The sequence below is a fragment of the Hermetia illucens genome, chromosome 3 (assembly GCF_905115235.1).
Source record: "Hermetia illucens chromosome 3, iHerIll2.2.curated.20191125, whole genome shotgun sequence".
NCBI lineage: Eukaryota > Metazoa > Arthropoda > Insecta > Diptera > Stratiomyidae > Hermetia > Hermetia illucens.
The window spans coordinates 115,142,693-115,162,239 of NC_051851.1; the positions used below are offsets into that span (position 1 = coordinate 115,142,693).

The following is a 19,547-nucleotide window of genomic DNA, read 5'->3' on the forward strand; positions in this document are numbered from 1 at the left end:
AGTTCAGTCGTTACAGCACAAAACTGTCGCGGTTCAAATCTCACTGCGCAATGCTGACCACATTGCATTCTACAGTGTACTGTAGTGTACCGTTACGGTCTTGAATGAAGTGGTCTAACGCACTTCAAGGCCCTGATCTAATATGGATTGTTGCGCCAACGATTATTATTATAAAGTTTTGTCTGAAGCAAAACATTATAATCGATCGATCCGATATCTGTCCGGCTGTCTGTCTGTCACATCAGATTTATTTGGAAAGGGCTAATGCTACTGTTACGAAATTTGGTAAGAATATGTGTTCTGTGAATTCCTTTACATACAGCCCCATTTTGTGTGAAGTTTGCCATACATGCGAAAGGGGGTGTATTTTTTTTTTACAGAATACAGCCATGTGGTATCAAATGAAAGAGCTCAATTCGTAGTTTTCGAAACTGATCCTATTTCTGATATTGGGTGAAACATAGAGAAGTGGAGGCCGAAAATGTATGTCCTGAAAAATGTAACAGGTTTCGTTCTCAGAACCTATTCAACCGCAGCTATACAAAATTTACGCCTCCAAATGCATCGTCTCCAATTTTTATTGTTTTCGTTTGACCAGGGCGATTCGATATTGTTCGTTCTTTTGGTTTTGGCGCTGACGCTGCCACCATGTACTTCGTCTTGCCTTCATTAATGTGCAACCCGAGATCTGGATGAAGGTAGACTGTACATCCCGAGTTGTTCTTCCCATAATGTCAATAACGTCAGCGTAGGCCGGTAGCTGGGTGGACTTGAAGAGGATGGTGCCTCTCGCATTTACATCGCTAAAACCAACACCGTCTTAATAGATGTATATATGTGGCGGGGGAACAGTTCAACGGTGCATAAGACGTTAGAACAAAGTTTTCAAATTAGAGCACCCTATTTGATGCCGATTGGTCAGCTAATTGAGAAGAGTCCAAGAGCCGGACCAAGAACACTGAAGTTTAGAGATCATCAGACCCAATCTGGTTTCGGTTTCATTAAATTAGGTAAACCAAGTTCCGATCAGTCGGAAAAAGTGTGTTTCAATATGAACACGGCTATCGTCCGCAGATCCTCACTTGCCAGACGACATAGTAATCTTAAGCAGAAACTAAGGACTATGACAATCAGGAGTGATTTGTTTATGGCATCTTTCTTAGTTTTGCTTATCATATATGTTCCTTGTTAGCAGTAGTTGGTTTTAGTCATTTAGTAAATAAATAGTTTATTTTCAATTTATCAATAAATATTCTGACTTAATTTATGTATTTAAAATATATTTGCAATTTCTGTATCTTTATGTGGTAAATTTGTGGTGCTGGTGAAATTTCGTATAAAATATAAAAACAAAATAATTCTGGCGACTTAGGTTTTAAATATTCTCATTGTGTATTGACGATGCGAATATATTTGTGATATGATACGCTGTGCATTTCGTGTCCTTGGGCCTGGAAAACTGATTTCCACTTGGAACTATGAAAAGTGCATATGCTTAAGTGAAACAATATTCAAATCTGTTAATATCGGCTGCCGAATGTTGTACATGTACGGTTAGGACAATGACATGTGACATTATAGTGCGCGAATCGTTAGTAGACTGTCGGAGTTTCAATTCATATGAACGGCGGTACCTTATATTTTAGTCTGGGATTAGGTGATAGATTTGCATAACTTCAAATTTAATATTAAGGAAATTGCAGTGATGCTCCACACAATAATAAGCCAAAAAGGGGCCGATGTTTATACTCTAAATACAGTGAAAATATGAAAAAAAATAATTTAAAAGTAAGGATGGTATATAATACACAAATTCCAGAAGAGAGTACGCTCCAATTAAACTTCATATGAACCTCTGCTTTTCCTTGCAGAAAAGCTTCCTTAGTGTACCTTCATTTGGCAGAAATGTGATACTAGTGCAAGTTAGCTAAAGTACCAATTTACATATATTGTCAGAACAGAAAAATTTAGTCCCATTCGCTCTTTGTGTGTCCAGAAGTTTTCCTCAAGTAATTAAAATGCATATGCGTATATGTAAATCCATGGGTTGAAATCGATAACATCAAATTTCAATAGAAATGGTGGGCCCTTAAAATTCAATTGGTGGTCTTTAATGTTCCTCAATATTCCATTGCGTAATGGTATTCCATCAATAGTCAAACTTGATTCACAGAACTCGACCTGTAAAACGACGATAGGGATGCAAACATATACAAACTTGTGTCAGCCCGAGAATATTCTAGTAATAAACAGGAGCATATACGAGGCAATGAATGATACGATGTCTGCCTAAACAGGAGTTGCATAAGCCGAAAGAGCTTTGAACATTCGGGAAGTCCTGGTGAGCCGACATTTGTTCAGGATTAGTTAGATGCATTCTGCGTGCAGGAGGAGAATGCGCTTCGGAAATTAATTTCGATTTAGATTAATATACATATATGTCACTAAGTGAACTTTAATAAACACAGAATCAAGTTAACAATTTTATGGTAGGGAATCTTATTCTTTATGTGATTTTAAAGGAAGAATTTGCAACGACAAAAATTACACGCTTGAATTAAGATTTCACCATGAAAGCTGTCATCGCTTGTACATTTAACAACCAATTTATTAAGCGGATACTTTAAGAAGCTGTGGAAAATTCAGTGTTTTGAATTTATATTATCATCACCGTCATCATCTCTGCTAGTCGACAACCAACCCTTACTTATTATGCAGAACTGTGACGACAACAACCGATTTTCCCTACAGTCAACCTATTGTTATGTTCCGAGGATTTCTGTTTCCTAGCTCACAAGCATCCTTGAGCAGATTTAAATGCCTGCTTATTCCCTTCTTAAGTTTTTAGACAAAATCGAGGCCTTTTCTCAGCTGGAGTACTTAAGCTGCTTGCAATAAAATAACCACAATATGTCCCCAGTTTGTATATATCTTTACAATTATTGTTCCGACGAAGACTTTTGGTGGTAGATTTGAGCGAGTCTCTTAACAAGTTAAGTGTGTACGTAACTATGTACATCCATGCGTAACACTGTGTAGTCAGCAGCTCCTCTTCTGGGAAACAATGTGAAGATGAAGGGCTCTTCAAGATATATCTGCATATTTATCCATAGCAATCCCAAGCCCAGTTTCTTTTGAAGTCAAAACCAAGTCTGCCCGAGTGGTGTTCTTTTATATTTCTCCAAGAGGGAGATTAGGTTTTTAAATTGAATGCGGCACACAGAATGAAAGTGAGCAATAATTGCGTGTTTCCTTGTATTGTAGGCCTGTATTTATATATATATTGGATTAAACTAGTCACTATCAGAAATCATCCACGTCCAGTTGAACTTTTTGGTGAGAGCTCACTCAAATTATAAATTATAACTTTGAGTGCCTATAGATTCATCCAAACACTCGTATTTTCTGTGTCGACGAAAATGCTGAATAAAGATACGTTCAGTTCGTGATTTGTGCACCATTTCAAATTTTTAACAAATAAAATCCCCACACAAACGCATATCCAGCAAATTACGTAAATTACAAGCAAAATTTTATTATGGATCAGAGTTTCATAACCTGAATATCGTTGGAATTAGTTTCACATAAATGAAAATGTTAATTTAAATGAAAAATATAGAATTTGCACCTTGTTGCTAGTTTCTAATAAAAAAATCAACTGTGCCCTTTTTTGGAGCTTCATTTACATTTAGGTAATTGGAAGACTTGTAGCAGGCGGATATTACCTCACCAAGTGAAGAATATCTTTTTAACAAACGAATGAACAGTGCAATTTCAAACATCATAAATCGCGATTTTAACGTTGTGGCAATTATACTATTCACGACATTGAGTCTATGAAGCCCTTATGATTTAAAGATATTTCTAGAGTAACAGGAAGAAGAAAGTTAAATTAACTTTGAAGCCAAAACTTTTCGGGTGTTAGCCTGTTCCTTAATTAAGTACAAACTTACTGTTCAGAAGCAATTCTTATTTTACCAATTCTATCTACATCATCTAAATACATAAAAAAAGTGTTAGCTTCAAAGTCAGGATATAAACAGCAGATTAAAATCGAAAAGTTAAATATGTACTAATTTCAAGATAGCATTGAAGTGGATTTAATAGAAATAGGAGGGATCAAAATGAATATACATAAAACGTCCTTGTTCTTTGAAATGTTTACAGTAGTTTTTCATTTTCATAGGAGAGATAATAAGAATGGCGGTCATTTAAGCCACTTACTGGTATTGATGCTGGTTTATTAACAACCACAATATCATCGTCCATATGCACTATTGTGATTGGTTGACTAGTGACTGGAACTTCATGTCTGCAAAATATACACATTAAATGAGAATTTTTTGTTTATGTGTTCATCAGTATTCTTATTGTAGACACAGAACTTTTTTACGCTAGAAATGCCTGGAAGGTTTGATTAGGTTACTTAACTTTGTTAAATCATTTCATGAAATATTAGTGGCTATATAACAATTATTTCTGTATGAAAATGCAAATGGGGAAAAACGTTACTACATACAAGTGTTTAGTTTATCTGCCTCGGTACTAGAAGAAAGTCTAAGCTGGATTATATCGTGCAAGAACTACGGCAGAGCCAGTTATCATTCACTGTCCATATGCTTGGTCAGCTACTACCAGGAAAACGATGTGAAATGCAAATACTTTCTTGAAAAATCAACATAAGTTTAGTTGCCCTTTCAGAGCTTTTTATTAAAATAAAATGTCGCACATTTTCCACGAGATCCGAGCTGTCTATCGCTTTTGGCAATTCATTTGAAAAATTCTAGTTTATCCTATGATGCAGTCAAAGATATGAATAGCAGATGAAACATTTCTGAATGCTATTGTATTCCGTATTCCTTTATTCCCAAGCACCCCCATCGCTTCATTGCTCTATGTTTGTTTATTGTATGGCGGTGACCTTTTGTCAATTGGTAATCGATTATGTCAGCCAATCCACTGGGTCGGCAATCTGGGAAATTGTTGGGACTCGGGGAACATTATGTTTGCCAGTTTTTATTCCTCTGTTTGTCATGTGACACAAACACTTTTCTCCTGACCGCAATTTCGAAGCAAAACGAGAAAGTGGAAAGTAGGATGGAGCGTTACTCAACTTTCTTGGAAAGAAAATGTAAAATAAAAAAGGCTAAGAAATATTAATTGAGAGTAGATCCAAGTTGTGCATTCACATAATGATTTCATTCAAGACGCAATAGCTTTGATGTGAAACGATTATGTCCCTACGTATACAACGTGACTTGCGATTGAAATTAAAGCATAGTTCAAAACTTCCATTTTCTAGAGGTCAAATATATATTATATGTACTTGGCGGGAGATTAAAAATTAAAGAAACAATTGAGAAGTGTTCTACTTTTTCAGTAGACCTAAGAGAAAAATAAGTTTCCGCGATCACCATTCTATATTTTTACAATAGGAAGGCTGTGGTATAATTCCTATTTAAAATTATGTCATTAGAAAATTTGATAAATTAGATTTCAATTCTTCAAAATAATAAACGAAAAGCATATTCCCACTGTTGAGGGTTTTTTAAACATTTTTTTCGTATTTCACTTTATTTCTTTGATTAATCTAAATCTAATTAGGAAAACGAAGTTTTACAGAAAACAGTATAAACTCAATGCATAAAGAGGAAGGCAACGTTTCCAAAGTATACTACAGTATGATGGGTTGAAAAAATCTCAGATTGAAATTTAAAATAGTTCTGAAAGTATAGCCCAAAAAAGGAGTAGGAACAGCCAACTAGCTCCCTCCGTCTTCTCTGTTGTTACAGTCAACTATCTCAGGTCCACAAATTATATAAGGTCTGTCGCAAAGTAAACGACCCTTTTTCAAAATCTCTATTTATAGTGACGCCATCTTTTGAAGGAATAGGAGCTGGAAGGGTAGATCCTTCATTGACGTTCTGTCAACATTTAATTACCAACAGATAATTAGTTATTGCTTTATAAGCGACAGCGTATTTATAACATCGGTCGAAAAATGAAATTCCAACAAAGAGCGAATAGTAAATTTTGTTTTAAACCTGATAAAGTTTCTAATGAAACAAAACAACGTGTATGGTGAAAATTGTTTATCTGGTGCCAGAGTCCATGGGTGGTTTAAACCAATCAAAGAAGATCGAGAGGACAGCCCGGTCAGAAAAGTTTCGCGGTCAAGCAACATTGAAATTATGCATGAATTTTTAAAAAGTCGGCGAAAATCTTCGTTGCGATACATATTAAGACTTACACTTCATTACGTTTCGACCGAAAAATTAGGACTTAGAAAGGTTTATGCTCGCTTCGTTCTATACAAATAGCCGAATGATGAAAAATTACCCAAACCTCAAGTACGGTAGCATTTGTTGCCGCGTATTCGCCGCGTTAGGCCGCAGTACCGTGAAAATGACAGCTCGCGCCTTTTGCACAATAATGCGCCCGAAAATTTCCTGCTTTGATCTTATATTGTTCGGTGAGAAAATCTTTGTATTTCACCTGGAATTTGCATTTTGTTAAATACAACACTATTTTACCAATTACAAACCAAGGAGGAAGTATTTGATTCTATAAATAACGTCCGAGTGTCAAACCTTGTCGAGTGCTTGCGCCACATCTAGCAATACCGCTTGTTACTATTATACTTCTCCCTTCAAAAGCGTCCCTTGTTTCTGGTACAGTCCGGCGAACTTGCTTTATTGCGTGGTGCCATTCTCTAAATCTTAATTGCTGTATACTAGGATTTTTGATATGATGGATGGATGGTTCATCGGTTTGACCGAGTTCATTTGATTGATTTCCATATTTTTCAGTGTTGCGTTTTTTCAGTATTCCAGCAGTATAGCAGTTTGATGGATTTTAGTGGCAGGTTTTTGATCATCGGAAAAGTGATCAAGGCATAGCCTGGAGCATTTTAAAGAACTGACTTTTCCATAATGAAACTTCGATCTTCTTTCAAGAATGTTCAAAAATGATTGGATGTTCGAATATGATTGGACATTGCGTGGTAAGCCGCCTCTGGTCTAATCCCCAGCATGCTTACCATCAAAAAAGATTTAGCCAGGAACACTGAGGCTTTTATTTTTGGTGTTTTTTCACAGAGGAGGAAAAGGTAACATAAAATGACTCTAAAACACAGTCAATATGAGATACATCCAACTGCACACCTACTGAAGTGCGAAAAAAACATAGGGAAGTAGGGCCAAATGTCCAAGTGCTACCAACAAAGCCAACGACGTCCAAACGAAATAACGACAATTGGAACAAGTTCGACGCAAAAAAGCTGAGAATAAGAAGCAATTTTCATCTCAAGCACGGTCAGTATGTCAGCATATTAAGAATGGAGAAAGCTGACTTCCATCAGATATCAACAGGGACGGGGGGAACCAAAAAGAAGATCGCATATTGTCGCTAAACACGTCCGGGCAGAGCTGCGCTCAAGACTTTCGCAGGTAACTTTATATGGGGACAATGTGCTTACAAACATGAGATCGCCCTTCGCCCTCAAAAAGTCAAATCCAAGGTAGGAATCTATTTTATCTTAACGGAGCAGTTCGGGCTACAGAACATATAAGAAGTATCTATTATACATCTTAGCAATGCATATGGTGGCACACAAATGGAAACCATGCGGCTACCACTGAAGGCAGAATACAAGGTCTTGGACATAGTTAAATTTCGTAATTCTACTTGATTCGATATATCGCATATACCGACGCGGAAATTGTAGCAAGTTTGTTAAATCCAAAAAGGCGAGTGAAGTTAATTCAATTAAACATCACCGAGGATTTACTCTTGCAGAGGATTTTCAATCGGAAATGCAAATTGTCCTAATAATCGAACCCCATAGAGACATTGACAATGATGTGTGAGCGACTAATTCGAAAGGTAGAAAGGAGTTATTGGCATGCGGCAACCTAGGCATACGGAATCGTTTGAGGCGATCAACAACTAACTTTGCGTTAGTGCAAACAGACGACATTTGCAAAGATGGTTGCTATGCTCCTCCAAGTTTCATCTTGGTTGAGTTCGAGAAATCACTTTACAGCGGATCCGAACAGACTAAGACCAAGAAATGTAAGTAAGTTTATACTATCTAAAGTTACTGAAAGTCAAAAAATATTTTTTCGCTAAATAACAACACTGGTTAATACAAAATACCTATGTGGAATGGTCTTTCACGAAAAACGTATTTTTATTTTAGATGAATAAAAAAAAAGTTGGAAAATCGTTCCAGCCACTACATTTAATACAATGCCTAAAATTATTAAACAAAAGGCATGGAAAATATTAACTATTTCATTGCCAACATACTCGTACATATATTTTATATTTCAAACCATTCAAATGGGTTTCGCAAGTAGGTTTCGTTTCATAATCGTGAAAAAAAAACTTACGATCTCATCGACTTTTTATCTTTTCTTAAAACGGAACTTATTTTTTCCATAACTTGCCTAATTCACATCCTTTCCTGGTAGTTGCTGAGCGAATAGTATAGAACAAGGAATTTGTCATATTTTAAGATAGTTTTATGTGCACTACTAGTTTGCGTGGTTAAAGTCCAACTTTTTATTCTGCTTGACATTACGGCATCTGCACCAATTTGCTGTACTCTAGCTTATCAAGTAAAACTCTGAATGCGTCACGCCTAACAACTTTGCAGAAATATTGTTTCAATGCAAGTCAAACACATTCACTCAAATTTGTGGTTCAGAATCAGCATTAATGTAAAGGATTGATTTAGCAAAAGGGTACTTACCTATGAACTACATTTGCTAAAAGATCATTGTGTTTGAGTCGATAATCTGTTGGCACTTTTTCGTAGTTAACGGTTAAAGTTCCCGCCATTATACACCGCTCGTATTCCTCCGCAGGATGTGCCCGGAACTCCCGTGCGAATACATCTAAAATCTTCTCTCCTACCCATCGTCCCTTTGTAAACGTGGTAAACGTAAAGTAATATGGGTAAACTTTTCGAAGGCCTATTAATAACAGAAAAACACGTGTGTGTAGTTCGGCTTTCAGATAGTTCGATAAGCATCCTTGGGAAGTAAACTTTTTTAGAGTTCCTCATTTACTTACCATTTTCAATATAATACGAAGTTTCGTGATACCGTTCATCTGTGAAACCAGGACGTTTTGCTTTTAGCGCTTTTGTTTCGAGTTTTGCCTGAAACGAACCAATCAAATCATCAGTGAGAACATCAGAGCAAATAATTTGTCGATAAAGAGAATTAATCGAGCATTTAGACTGATGAGGCCAACAAATTTTCGGCACAACACAAAGGCAACGGGATGCCTTGCAGGGACTGAATGGTGAAACTATGATTAGCATTGGGTCTCTGAAGGAGAACATCTGGGAAATCGATAGACCCTAAATTCAAACGAGTTGAATGAGCAAACCAATTTGATTATCGGGCGAACATTGCATATTTAGTTTTGAGAATGATTACTACCGTTTCCATCGATGAATTTACAGCATAGATGTGGATGAAAGGCAATACAGGCATAAACAAACCCACCAAATTTTAGCGTTCCTGAAATGCCGACATCTTTAATGGAAATATTCCAATAAGCACATTACTCTAAGCGTTTTCAATTGGAAAACCAAATGCTGACTCTATTCTAGATGATGGGTACTACATAGTACTTCCTTGCAATACACTGGCTCTAAATTTATGTTCCTTGACATCAGATTTCCTTCAATGATATTTTCAAGTGAAAACCGTATTTTTAACGCATTAGTTCCTAAACACCACACTTGATTTTTTGCTTTGCTTGTCAGAGGGAGCAAAATGTGTCTAGTCCTATCATTGCCATCCAACAAAGAACCAATTCTTTGAATATTCATCCCTTCATTGAAATATCTATGAGTTGTCGTCGTTTTCCAGGCGATGAAAATTAAGTATCATTCTAAAGGGTAATATCCATTTGCATAATTTCATACTTTCCTGTCAAGTCTTAACATAAAACTTCTTCAGGAATTTATTCATTTTTAATCCGTACAATTCATTTTTGATTTATTGTAATGAAAAAAAATTCGATTGTGATGCAAATACATTATTGAAATAAGAAGGCGATTTTATGTTTAGAAATCGGATTTAGAATTCGTTATTTACAAAAGAAATAAAATTATTTGTTTAGTCTGTACCTGAAAGTGCATAAAAGTAATCCGAATAGCCTTCTTCACTACGAGTTGAAAACGGAACCCAGTTGGAGAATCAACTGATAATAATACGTATGATTGGTGTTAACCTGGAACGAGTTACATTCGGACAAAGTCTGCAATCTTTCCGTTGATGTTTATCATCGGCTTTAAACTCTATCTATAACGTATTTCTACGATGACAAGAAAGCGTATAATAATTCTACAACAAATTTATTTGATAATATGACAGTAACGCCATTCTCCAGTTTCCAAGGGGTACTATTATCACAAACGGATGCTGAAACGGATAGGAATTCTGGGAAAAACTGATATCCCACGATCCAGGCGAAGACAGAAATAACCGCAAATCAGAATTAAGGTATATAGAGTATATATAGAATTTATACTATGGCGGTGTTAATTACTTTCAGATTAACCTGGAAAAAGAAAGTCGGGTTGCCGCTTTTATTACCTTTCCTTTCTACGGAAGTGATGTTGAAGATACGGGAGTATTGATCGTATATTGTATAATAATAATAATCGTTGGCGCAACAATCCATATTGGATCAGGGCCTTGAAGTGTGTTAGAGCACTTCATTCAAGACCGTAACGGTACACCACAGTACACTGTGGGAGGCAATGTGGTCAGCATTGCGCTTGTATATTGTATATTTAGTATTAAGTATATATAAGTTCATGGAAAAGACCTCCACAATATTAATTTCTGACACTTTATTTACAGCACTTGGTGTTTTCCAAAGTTTAAAGACATTTTTCCAAGAAAATTGAGCTCGACCAGCAGACGGGTCGATTGGCAAGTATTTACTCGAACTAACAACTACCTTCCTCCTCCCCCTTCCCGTTGGTTAAAGAAATTGCCTGACTTGAAGACTCCCTAAGCTGAGAGGGGGAGGGATAGCCCGAAGTAATGCGTCAAACAGTTCCATGCTAGTTCTTTAATGACAGTGAGGTCTTTAGTTCGTAGTCCTACGCCGTACCGTTGCGGAAATCCAACAATTAGTGTGTAAACGAATTCACCTATCCTACTCCAAAAAATACTGTGCAGGTGCACAACAGCGGCATACAACACAGAGTGCCCATGCAGTAAGACCTTACAACGTGCAGAACTCACAACACTAAACAATGCAGTGTTGTGTATTATCACCTGAACCCCACGACAATGTCGTCGAAATACTGGCTATATCTATTCAATACGGGAATAATGAAAGCCGTCCTTAAAAAGTTATGACTCCGAAAAAGGCAAGGGTATTTTCATATCGTGACGGTCAAATTGGATCTACACTTTGAAAAGGGGTTAGAGAAAGAACTTCTCCCTCCATGACCTCTATTTTGAGGGGTCATACATTTTTAAAGGGAATGTTTACAATTCTCCAACGGGTTTAAAGAGCAAGGTTCTATTTCTTCTTCCTTTATACCTATTCCCTTCTCTTAGGGGAATTGGGTTAAAAATTCAAGTTTTCCAAGAAAACACGTGATATTAATTAATGGGTTATATTTGTTTGGGAATTTTTTATTCGACTTTTTTATTGGCTTCAAATACGATAAATTATAATTAATAAGGTTTTCATATAAAAACGAATGAGAAATATCTTGAATATTAGTTTTTCTGGAGTAACCCCTAAGAAGAAAACCACATTGAAGCCGATAAACCCCCAATATGGCAAAGAGGATCGGCGCAGTATTACAGCAACCGGATAACAACTGGAAGAACAAAATCTGGCTGCGGAAGGACAATGGCATATTGATGGAATTGCAGAGTTAAGTTAAAAAAAATCCTTATGATTTCGAAAATTTATAGCGCTTATAAACTGCAAACGTATTTTTCTCGAAACCACATTTTCAAAATCGGCGAGCAGTAGAACTCGAGAAGTTTTCATATGATCGAAATGAAAATTTAACTTAATTTTTTCACTTAATTTAAAATTGATGAAGAGAATTTTATAAAATAAAAAAATAAAGTTAGTTTTTTTTATCGTAAAAGCGTTTCTAAGTTCTAATGGTGTTTAATTCATTAACTAGACTTGTTTAGTTCACCTAATTTTTTTCTTACTCCTGAAAAGCTGTTTAATCGATTGGTATATTGGTTGTGGAATATAAATGAAATGGAATGGAATACAGGAAAATTTTGAAAACCCCTTTTTGGGGATCAAAACGCCTTAATACCATAATAAGTAAATTATAAACTAAGATAAATATGTTAGTGCATATGCAGTAGAACAAAAATACTTGGGATACTGGGTATCCTGGGGCATTTAACGATTTAACTTTATTATAAACGCTTCACATAAGGGTCTTTTAAGGGAACTGCTTTGCCATATTATGAACATTATGTAACTAATGAGGTGCTGTATACAGCAGCTCCTGTGCAGAGAATCGACACAGTTATCGTTAGATTGATTTGGTTGCGATTCGGTTCAGGTTTCAGGTTTCGCAGCCGTTCTACCCAAAAGGCGGGTATTTCGAGAAAACTTACAGGAAGACAGGCTTCATTCCTCCCGAAGATTTCGTGTATCTGAATAGGAACGGTTCATATATATATATATATAGGCGAGTCGCCGACAAGAAGATAGAATATCCCCGGAACTTGACTGTCGGGGCTCCGGGATTCTACTTGAGATACTCCAAAGCGAAAACAATGGATGTTAAGCGGGATGAACAGGAGAAGTCCTGGTACTGGTAGTTTTGTGAATATTATACGGATGTTGCTTTCACCTCCGGCTGTTAGATATTATATTATATTGTATTGTGTTCATTTCGCTGTTCATTCATTAAATACACATATTATTCAATTTATTAGATATAAGATGAATAAATTGTATTTTTTTTGTATTAGCCTTAAGAATAAATTTAAATTTTAAGCTGAGAAGAGAGCAATATTTTTATATTAGATTTAAGTTTAAATTTGTATACACGGTTCTAAGAAGTACTGATTCTAATCAAAGCTATAAGTTCAGAACTAGTTTTTTAAGATATAAAGTGCAGAATTAGGTTAGGATATTCCTTTTACTTTTTTCTTGTTTTCGTCAACAAGACACAGTTAACTTTGTCGAGTTTTTGATCATTTCCCGACAAATTACATATCATTTTTAAGGTTTTGTGTAAAACAAAACCTTATTAAAATCGATTCAATGTCTGTCTGTCTGTCTGTCTGTCACACGCATTTTTCTCCAAAACGGCTAATCCGATCAGAACGAAATTTGGTGGACAGATGGGAACTATGAAATCCCACGCATACAGCGAGTGGCATAAATTTAGGTGGAGTTTAAAGCGGGGCTCCCCATACATGCAAAGGGGGGATTCAAAAATTTTTTTCACCGGATATAGTTGTGTAGGGTATCAAATGAAAGGTCTCGATTTGTACTTTCGAAACTGACATTAGTTTTGCCATAAATTGCAAAGTGCGTGAGTAAGGAGTCAAAATGTACGCATTTGAAGTGAGACAGGACTCATTTTCGGAAACTACCCAACCTAAAAATCCGAAAAAAAATCAGGGTGGTGCGCCTAGATGAAATCTAGGCCTCAAAATATGTCCCATTCCGGTATCTGCTCAAATAAACTTACTAATAGTATATTACTACTTTTTAGAAATTTACTGAAAAACCCCCCTTAAATTCATCCTAGGACTTCCGAATTTTGTACCAGCATAAGAAACAATATTACGTGCTAAATTTCATCGAAATCAGGCAATTAACGCCAAAGTTATAGCAGTTCAAACTTAGCAATTTCGAGCGAGTTTACTGCTTCCAAAGCCATGCAAATCAGATGCTGACGTCATAGTTACCCGGAATAATTGACATTCGCGTGGAATATTAAAGTCACATTTATGAAGAATCTATTTATCTGCAGCCCTTTTAAGGTTTTGTGTAAAACACTTATGTGAAATCTAATCTTCGAGAGATGTCCCATTCCCCCTTAAGTTCATCCTAAGTGTACTAAATTTTGCACCGACATAGAGGACAGCTTCGTGCATACACATGCCAGGTTTCATGAAAATCCAACTATTAGTGGGAAAGTTATAGCAGTTCAAACTTATCAATTTCGTGCTAATTAACAGCATTCTAAGCCATACAAATAAGATGCTGACGTCATAATTAACTAGAATAATTGAAATTCGAGTGAAATATTAAAATTCCATTCAAGAAGAATCTAATTCTCTCTAGCCCTTTTTTATATTTGATGTTGGTTAAATAGTTTTCATTCGCTAATAATATTAAACTGAGAGCGTGAAGCGTGTGAGGTTGACCATTATCAACATAGGGCTTTCCATCAAATGATTTATTTAAATCGCTTTCTAGAAAATAGAGGGCAATGGAATTTTTAGCTATATTACACGGAGCTGTCGTGCACTCGTCGCTCCTCACATCTTTTTCTTTTTCTTCAGCCTTCAGTTCACAAGCGGGGTCCGCTCGTGATGATCGGTTTCATCATTTTATTTTATCAAATGCCTGATCAGGATGTAATCGCGAGACCTTTAAATCCCCATCCAGCGTATCAAGCCACCATTGTTTTGCCCGGCTTTTTGGTTGCTTACCATTGCTTTCGATGTTCTGATCAATACTGGTTGTTGAATTCTCATTAGCGTGAATTACGTGACCACACCATCGAAAACGCCTCTCTTGCAGTTTTTCCACGATCGATGCAAACCCATATCGATCGCGGATATTCTCATTTTAGATGTAATCAAAACGTGTCACGCCACCAGTGCAATGCCACATCTTCGTCCCCATTACCGCAAGACGCCGTTCATTACCCTTTATAGACGGCCAACACTCAGAACTATAGAGAGTGGCAGACGGACGACATTGCAGTAAATTTTAGATTTGGGACGTGCGCTGATACGTCGATCACAAAGAACACCAGTTGGGGAATGCCACTTCATCCAGGTTGCATTAATGCGTGAAACAATTTCATGACGCAGTTCTCCATTGGCTGATAGCGTTGACTCGAGATTTTTAAATCGCTGAGTTCTGGCAATGGCAGTAACCTGCCCTTCGGGTTACTTAAATTGCTCAGTTCTGGCAATGGCAGTAACCTGCCCAGAACTGAACGATTTCAATATCTCGGGTCAATGCTATAAGCCAATGGAGAACTACGTTATGCTCCTCACATAGGGAAACACAAAACTTTTTATACCTGAAGTGTCAAGCTTCCGGTTTCCCGACTTGTTCAATTTAATATATTTTGTTCTATTATCTATCTAATTTATTAGTAAAAAACTTTGAGTGCCCACAATGGTCACAATATTTATTCCATTTTTTCTTTTGTTACATTGTAAGAATGCTTTTTGTTCATATTTCTCAAGCTACATTATTCCTGTTCGATATTTGTTCTAAATCAAATGATTTTGAAAACAAATAAAACGAACATACGAAAATGGTATCCAACTTAGTATAACAACGTACAGTGGCATAGGTGCAAGCCCAAGAGAAACCACATATGGGAAGACTCGTGTGTGTTGCTCAACAGCAGCAAAGGAACTACATAACCCTGATGGCTATTCACGATATAATAGCGCTTATTCAATTATCTGGTTAATTGGGTTTCTTCAGGATGAGACCTCAAACCGCGTCCATTTCCCGCCGGTTTCAACAGTGGCCACTATTTGTTTTCGTATTTGCTCAAATTTACCAAGCGGACACTTAACTATGAAAACTTGATACTGAAAGGTATGAAATTAACCGTGTTGACATTAAACAGAAGAAAAGTAAAAGTACCGAAATTACCCTATTATCCGACCGCAAGAAAAGGAAGAGTTAAATTCACATTGGCCTTTCATTTTCGAATATCAATTTCAACAGCATTGTAAGCTTTGTAATCTGTCCATATTTTTCTCCGCAGCAAAAGCATCGGAACCCAGTCATAAGGTTACAGAGGAAACAAGCTATGCAATTTACCATCGGTGGTCGTCCATTATCATTCAATAGTGAGGTTACTACCGGCATATTCACATCAAGAAAAAATTGGGAATACGAGTATTTCAGACGACAGATGTTTGCTCTTAAGTTGTGACAATTTCCATGAACATCAGCATTAGTATCACAGAATATGTTAATATTCCACATTGTCGTTGGCTCATTTTATGCTTCATACGACCAGATTGGTAAGCGAATCGTTCGCCGGATCATGCAGAAATTCGAAAGTGATTTTACATTCCATTAAACTTCACCTTCAAAAAAATTGGAATACAAAAAGTGAAGAAAACGTTGAGACTGTAAACGTTAATGATGCGGAAGTCGCAAATGTGTCAATCCATCAATTACTCCCCGTATTTGGTTTCAACTCCTTACAGGAATGCTTAACCGAAAAATTAACGTCATTTGATCATCTAATTCGCTCCTCAACTCAACCATTGAATTCATTGAAATGAGGAGTGTCATATTGGTGAAAACCCTTTGACTATTTTATTTAATTAATCATTATTGTAATAAAGCCGATGCGAATTAGGCAAGCCCAAATCATCCAAACCAGGTTTCAACCTGGAATATGATACTCCTCGCAAATCGGAAAGTTAGCATTCAACATTCACGATTACCGCCTTTTGGTCCCTGAATATATTCAAGGATCAGAAAATATCACAATGGGAAAAAAATTGAATTTTGCAAAAATTTTGTAGTAATTCAATTTCTATTTTACTTTATTTGACATTTCTTTCTTTCTGTAAATGTTAATTTACAACTAAAAAAATGCAAAGGTCATTTAACAAAGAAAAAAACTGTGATCAATTTAAATTTTAAGTAAGGCTTTTGAAATAATGATACTCTTAGGATTTTTAATGAATAAAATAGTTTCTGTTTCATTTGGTAAGTTTTAAGTAAAAGCCTATTACTATGTAATTCATAACCACCATATCCTCCTTGTTTTGATTTGCTTTTCTTATTCATCACGCCAACTTTCTTCGGCCCCTGATTCATTTTCGGTTGGAATCTGAATCAGTTTCATTGGTTAGCTCGAAAGGGGTATAAAATATGAAAGAGGTATAAAATATGCAAACATAAAATATTTTATATCTCTTTCGAGTAATATATTTGAAAATAACAGATCCAATTTGTCAATAAACGTGACGTGCTACGGTAAAACAGAATTCATTTTTGGATTCACCACATCAAAACCATATAAATCAGTTAAAATTATCAAAATAGCTTTTCAAAAAAACAAAATTGCAGACATGCGTTCTGCTTCAAAAGTTTTAGATTTTCGCTCCCTTTGTAATTCCTGAAAATCTCTTCATTTCCTAAGTGTACAAAGCCCGTTTTCAATGTGTTATAATCTAAACTGTCTTGGCAACCTAGTAGACGAAATTATTATAATTTTAGAATGAACAATCAAAATGTTTTCGCTTCGAATGAACAGAATTTTTTTTAAACTTTGGCTGTTAAGTGTAACCGCACCAACAAAAAACGAAAATCACAATTAAAAACAAATTTCATAGCCGCCTTAAATTAGTATTTGAATACCTATCTATATTTTCAATGACTTTAGCGCTATATTAGGAAAGGATATTATGGTATTATTAGAGTCCATGGTTTTGGAAAGACATACAATAAACCAAGCAACATTTTACCGTTGGCGAATTGCGACAGCGACCACTATTTCGCTAAAAATATCGGTACTGGATAAATACGAAAATGTTAGCCTTTCATCTCATTAGGGTTAATATTAAAAAGTCCTACCATGAGAAAACGTCTCAATGTCTGAACATTCAAACATCATATCCTACACACAAAACCAGCGTCAGCAAAACGGCAATGTTGATGAGAAGGGAAACCAGCTGGATTTTTTAACCGCGGAGAGAAGATTTGAATGGTTTGATGCCGATCATTAATAACCGTTGAAACAGAAAAATATTGTACATAAACAAGACTAAGAACATAAGATCCAGTACGAAGAATCGTACCGCTGACAAAATTTGCAGAATGCTTAAATGCTTAAAAAAGTGGTAGTCGGTTGGCGAAAGGTCCGGTGAATATGGTGGATGAGGCAGAGTCTCATACTGCAACTTTTGAACCGTTGTTCTGGATTCTTGAGGTCGTGCATTGTCGCAAAGGAGTATCACACCATCTCTGTTGACCAATCTCGGCCGTTGAATACTCAATTTTTGGTGCATTTCCTCGAGTTGGGCACTGTATTTCTGTCTATTTATCGTTTCTCCAGGTAACAAAAGTGAATAGTGGATAATCCCAGCTATAGACCACCAAACAGTCACCATTATCTTCTTCGGTTTCGGCATAAGCTTCGCTGGCTTATCAACACCTAGCCATTGTACTGATCTGCGACGATTGTCGTATAATATCCACTTTTCATCACATATCACAATTCTGTGCAAAAAGGGACCGTTTCTGTTGCGGGAGAGTAAAGAATTTCCATTCAAAACGCCACGTTTTGCTCTATAAGGGCGCAACCCATTTGTCGAACTTTTTCACCTTTCCAAGTTGCTGCAAATCCACAGACTGACGTGTGTCTACTCGTGTAAAACACAATACCAGTTGCATCTGTCAAAAAGGTGAAAACTTGAGAATGATGATGTTGTATATTCCTGCTGATCGCTATTTGATACCAAGCTTCTGCAACAAATAGGAAGGATCGCACTACATATACCCTCGCTTATGGAATAATGCAACATTATCAGATCCTACTGAATATAAAATCAAAACTTCAGTTAAAAATATAATTTCGGATAATGAAAATTTAGAAGGTAATTTTCAATTCGGGAATCTATCCAATTAACCACATACTTATTATATTCTGATTGATACGATTTATTCGCTTATTTACATTACCGTCACTTAAACTCTACTTAAGTCATTCCACCAGATGTCCACAGCACAGTACCGGAATATTTAAAATGAACGATGGTACGAAGTATATATCCTCGAAAAAACCCTCTAAAACACACATCGATGGCGTCAATTCGAATCTATAATCACAGATCCTCTTTTTCTATAGAAGTGATAACCGCTTTTTCAACAACGAAGGTAGAGTAATTCTCTATGTAGGCCGTCACTTGTCCAATATTTCCCTCTACTCAAATCATCCAAAACCCACCTTCCGCCCCCAAACCTATTTAAAAAAATCAATAATAAAGATTGGGGGCTGTTGAAATCTTTCCTCCAGGTCTCCATTATCAACAGCATAATAAAATATTATTAGGTTAAGTTTCACAGTTTTAACTTTACAACTCAACAGTCAAAAGAAACCCTTTACCCAGATTGTAAATCTCACTATATTAGATAAAGTTCCTGATCAAATGGATGGACGAATTTTCTTCTTCTTCAGCCTTAGTCCTGATTCAAAAGCAAGACGGATAAACGAATAGGAGCTGTGTTTGGCAAAATTCAAATCAAATCGGCCAGTAATGCCTTTTTTGCAGAGTTAAGTATCCGCA

At 36.2% G+C, this 19,547-nt stretch overlaps 1 protein-coding gene across 2 annotated transcripts in view; it reads right to left on the bottom strand.

Annotated features, from left to right (window-relative positions):
* LOC119650713 (RNA pseudouridylate synthase domain-containing protein 2) overlaps positions 1-19,547 on the bottom strand; it is a 484,992-nt gene that overhangs the window by 19,009 nt on the left and 446,436 nt on the right. For both annotated transcript variants that reach the window (XM_038053723.1, XM_038053722.1), the window contains 3 exons: positions 9,079-9,166; positions 8,756-8,978; positions 4,225-4,312 (listed from right to left, as the gene is read on the bottom strand). In XM_038053723.1, the coding sequence (XP_037909651.1) occupies positions 4,225-4,312; positions 8,756-8,978; positions 9,079-9,166 (399 nt within the window). The remainder of the gene's footprint in view (positions 1-4,224; positions 4,313-8,755; positions 8,979-9,078; positions 9,167-19,547) is intronic.